Consider the following 5,176-nt stretch of genomic DNA (forward strand, 5'->3'; position numbering starts at 1 on the left):
TCCTTCACTTCCTGGATCACAGATTACCTGACAGATCGACCACAGTTTGTCAGAATGGGCAACTGTGTCTCGGAGACAGTGGTCAGCAGCACTGGGGCTCCACAGGGGACTGTTCTCGCTCCGTTCCTGTTCACCCTCTACACGGCAGACTTCAACTACAACTCTGAGTCTTGCCACGTCCAAAAATACTCGGACGACACAGCGATTGTGGCGTGTGTGAGGAAGGGACAGGAGGGAGAGTACAGGGACCAGGTGGGAGCCTTCAGCGACTGGAGCGAACGGAACGGCCTTCTCCTGAACGCAAAAAAGACCAAGGAGATGGTACTGGATTTCCGCAGGTCGAAACCACCTCTGCAACCAGTCAGCATACGGGGAAACAACATTGCGACGGTGCAGACATACAAATATTTAGGCGTGCACCTGGACGATAAGCTGGCCTGGGCTGCAAACGCGGAAGCGCTCTACAAGAAAGGACAGAGCCGGCTGTTCTTCCTTAGGAGGCTCAGGTCTTTTAATGTGTGTGGGGAAATGTTGTTCATGTTCTATCAGGCAGTGGTGTCAAGTGTGCTCCTCTACGCCGCTGTCTGCTGGGGTGGTAATACCACGGCCAGGGATACCAGGCGGCTGGATAAGCTGGTCAAGAAGGCTGGCTCAGTGGTGGGGAGGAGACTGGACCCACTGGGGACCGTGGTGGAGAGCCGCACGCAGAGCAAGCTGCTGGCCATCATGGGCAATACCAACCACCCTCTCCACCACACCCTGGTGGGGCAGAGCAGCAGTCGCAGCGGACGGCTCATCTCCCTGCACTCACGGACTGAGCGGCACAGGAGGTCCTTTGTCCCCACTGCCATCAGACTGTACAACAGCGTAATATAGTGCGGGGGACCTGACCTCTGACCCACACACCTGTTTTTACACCTGTTTTTACACCTGTTTTTACACCTGTTTTTATACACTGTTTTATACACCTGCTTTTATCTAATCACGCTCCTATTAACATTGATGGATATGATTTAATTGAATTTTATCATGTGCTTATTTTTTATTCATGATGCAGACATAACGTGTAATAACTGAATGAGAACGGTCAATGTCTGTATACTGTGTGAGCTGCGAGATACCCTGAATTTCCCCAAGGGGATTAATAAAGTATCTATCTATCTATCTATCTATCTATCTATCTATCTATCTATCTATCTATCTATCTATCTATCTATCTATCTATCTATCTATCTATCTATCTATCTATCTATCTATCTATCTATCTATCTATCTATCTATCTATCTATCTATCTATCTATCTATCTATCTATCTATCTATCTATCTATCTATCTATCTATCTATCTATCTATCTATCTATCTATCTATCTATCTATCTATCTATCTATCTATCTATCTATCTATCTATCTATCTATCTATCTATCTATCTATCTATCTATCTATCTATCTATCTATCTATCTATCTATCTATCTATCTATCTATCTATCTATCTATCTATCTATCTATCTATCTATCTACTCTTCTTTCCTCTAGTTTCTAGTTTCTAGTACTGTACTCTTCTTTCCTCTAGTTTCTAGTACTGTACTCTTCTTGCCTCTAGTTTCTAGTACTCTACTCTTCTTTCCTCTAGTGTCTAGTACTCTTCTTTCCTCTAGTTTCTAGTACTGTACTCTTCTTTCCTCTAGTTTCTAGTACTGTACTCTTCTTTCCTCTGGTTTCTAGTACTGTACTCTTCTTTCCTCTAGTTTCTAGTACTGTACTCTTCTTTCCTCTAGTTTCTAGTATTGTACTCTTCTTTCCTCTAGTTTCTAGTACTGTACTCTTCTTTCCTCTAGTTTCTAGTACTGTACTCTTCTTTCCTCTAGTTTCTAGTACTGTACTCTTCTTTCCTCTGGTTTCTAGTACTGTACTCTTCTTTCCTCTAGTTTCTAGTACTCTACTCTTCTTTCCTCTAGTTTCTAGTACTCTACTCTTCTTTCCTCTAGTGTCTAGTACTCTTCTTTCCTCTAGTTTCTAGTACTCTTCTTTCCTCTGGTTTCTAGTACTGTACTCTTCTTTCCTCTAGTTTCTAGTACTGTACTCTTCTTTCCTCTAGTTTCTAGTACTGTACTCTTCTTTCCTCTAGTTTCTAGTACTGTACTCTTCTTTCCTCTAGTTTCTAGTGCTCTAAACTAAAGCTGTCCCCTCCTCCTCCTTGTCCCTCCCACAGTCGCCGCCGACCTACGAGGAGAGTGTCCGTCAGCAGCAGTCCGTCGACGTGCCGTACGACATCCTCGGATCCAACGCGGACGTCTCCCATCCCCAGGACGCCGGCGTCGTGACAGGCGTGGAACCCGACGCTCGAACCGACACGTCGTCTCAGTGCTCCAGCGATTACCACGCCGCCGCTAACAGCTCCACCACCCCCCCCGGGTGACGCTCCCCACGCAGCACACCCTCCCTCCTCCTCATCAAAGGGCGGAGGGGTGGAGACAGAGAGGAAGTACGAACTTGCCGACGCTACCGAATGGACACGAGATGACACAGATTCACTTCTCTCTTTCTGTGGAAGCCCAGCCAGAGGCCTGGCGACCAGACGTCTGCAGGAGAGGCTTCTGGGACTGTGTATACGCTGAGGAGTGACAAAGGAATTTTCCGCTGGGGTACAGCTGGCTTGGCCCTACGTACATTTTTTAAATAAACGATAACAATGACAAGCTGACAAGCACACTTGAATGTTAAAAGAATACTTCTTGACGGCTGTTTTTATTGGAACCCTAAAATTGTGAAAGAAAATAAAACTTTTTGAAGTAGAAAAAAAAACATTGGTTTTTCACCAACGAAAAGGGAAGCTGGACTTGCAGCCGATACGAGGTGGCCGGTACATCTCAGGGACTGAGGTGAAGTCAAGAGAAACCTATAATGAAAACGAGAAGGATTCTAATACCGTCGTAAACACGATGGAAATGTGTTTTTTTTTCTTTCGTCACTTTATGGATTAGAGTGAGGTAGATTGTACCGTGTATTGTTAGACTATCATTGTTTGCTTTCGTCATTTTCGCTGTGTCTCTGAGCCAAAGACCTACAAACGAGGAACTGTTTTTGAAATCACTCTGCGCCTTGTGGAGCCTGTGCTGTTGGAGCTACAGCGGGTGTTTTTTTAGCTTCTCGTCATTGCCGGGTAAAAAATAAAAATAAAAACGAAGGCGAGAGAGTGCCTTTTCCTGACGGTTTCAGCGGGTTTGAGAAGTTGCTTTTTCACCTCGCCTCAGGTCAGCGCGTGCCTCCGTGAATCATTCCCCCCCCCCCCCCCCCCACGCTGTAAAATATGATGTTTTCTCATTTTATTTTTTACAGTGGACCAGGCCTGCCTTACATTTTGTACGGTTCATTCCCTCGTAGGCTGTGTTCACATTGCAGGTGACCGTGGCCCAGATCTCGTCTTACTCATAATGTGACTCAGATGTGATTCTTTCATGACAGTGTGAACAGCACACATCACATCACATGGAATCTGATCTTTTCAATACCTATTTGGGCAACTTTCATATGTGGTCCTGAATCAGATACAGGTCTGATTCTTTGCAATTAGGGATGCTCCGATATTGATATCGGATATCGGCCCCCCGATATGACTAATATAGCTGGATCGGGTATAAAAAAAAACTAAAGAAATATCAGATAAAAAAATATATATATATTTTATAATATAATATAATAATAAATAACAATTCAGTACATTTATATCTATGTGTTAATTTGTTACATTTTGTTTCACTAAGTTAGGAAAGTAATGTTTTAAGTCAAGCCTGATGTTGCCTTGCACAAAACAATGATCCCAGTCTCTTCCACACAGTGAGGCATACAGTTTATCAATTGAACAATGGGTAGGCCTATCGGATCGGTACTCGGTATCGGCCGATACCCAAAGCCCAGGTATCGGTATCGGTATCGAGACTGAAAAAGTCGGATCGGTGCATCCCTATTTACAACGTGACCTCAGTCTGAAGAACAGTTATGTCAGAATTCATCCAACTTTGACGTCACTCTAGATTGACATTCATCACAATTCTGTGGCGGGGGTCACTCTGTGAACACAGACATGGAAGACGGCTGTGATGGAGGTGGTCAGTGGATACAGACATGGAGGTGTTTTTCTTTTCTGTTTTTCTAATGGGGTGATATTTCTTCACAAGCACAAATTGAGAGGACGTCGTACATCATAACCGTTCTGTGTTTGAAAGCATATTGAAAGAAGAAATGTCTCTCTTTCACCTCCTCCTCGCCCCCATTATCACATGCTCGTGAATTAACCTCCACACTGCGTCTGCACATCAACTTATAAATGAATCCATAAACTGTGACCTCAGTGCCCTCCATGTTTACATACATCTTCTTTATTGTTCATGTGTGCATGCGGGTCAGTACAGTACAGGAGTGTGACCAGTTCATGCTGGGATCTGATATTGGCCACGTAAAAAAAAAAATAATAATTTATGTGAACAGCCAAACACAAAGATCAGATTTGAGCAATAAATCAGAATTGCACATTTAGGCTTGCGGTGTGAACGCAGCCATAGAGACGACAGCCATGCTTGATGGAGCAGTGGATGAAGTGACAGGGAAGTGAAAACAGTGATGAAATACTGACCTGCGTGTGTCCAGACCCGCTTCCTTCTGCCCACAAAGTCAGTCTGTAACCTTCACGCACACGTACACTACTGAGGCTCCTGCCGTACAGGGGTCTCATCTGCCCTATATTTATGTAAATAAAGTGTTTTCTCCATCAAACATTTAGACTGGTTGGAATTATTTATGCGTTTTTCTTTTGGATGTTTTAATTCACCATTAAAATATGAATCTGCCAGAGCAGAGAGATCACAGCACTCGTGGCAACATTGCGGACCTCTGACACCTTGTGGCCGTTTGAGGAAATGCACTCCGCGTGTAGGATTCCATGCTCTAACTGTCTCTTCCCCATCAATCATCTCACATCTGGAATTCACACTGGTTATTAAACAGTTCACACAATGTTATCATCGGATGAGTTATTCATAGTATTGTAACAAACCCACCTTTTGGTGTTGTTTGTTATTGACGACTCGCGACTCAAGGCTAGTTCTCACTTTGCTTCTTTATTTAAACATCAGATAAGGCTTCGGTACCGTGGACTCATCACTGTAAATGCCCATGC

The 5,176-nt window shown here is 44.0% G+C and overlaps 1 protein-coding gene across 1 annotated transcript in view; it reads left to right on the plus strand.

The window, feature by feature from the left end:
* LOC311239947 (uncharacterized protein) overlaps nucleotides 1-3,070 on the plus strand; it is a 19,720-nt gene extending 16,650 nt beyond the window's left edge. The window contains exon 5 of the mRNA XM_084328391.1: nucleotides 2,213-3,070. Coding sequence (XP_084184517.1) covers nucleotides 2,213-2,419 — 207 coding nt within the window. The 3' untranslated portion in view covers nucleotides 2,420-3,070. The remainder of the gene's footprint in view (nucleotides 1-2,212) is intronic.
* The last annotated feature ends 2,106 nt before the right edge of the window (nucleotides 3,071-5,176 follow it).

Source organism: Notolepis coatsorum (assembly GCF_963971535.1).
Source record: "Notolepis coatsorum genome assembly, chromosome: 14".
NCBI lineage: Eukaryota > Metazoa > Chordata > Actinopteri > Aulopiformes > Paralepididae > Notolepis > Notolepis coatsorum.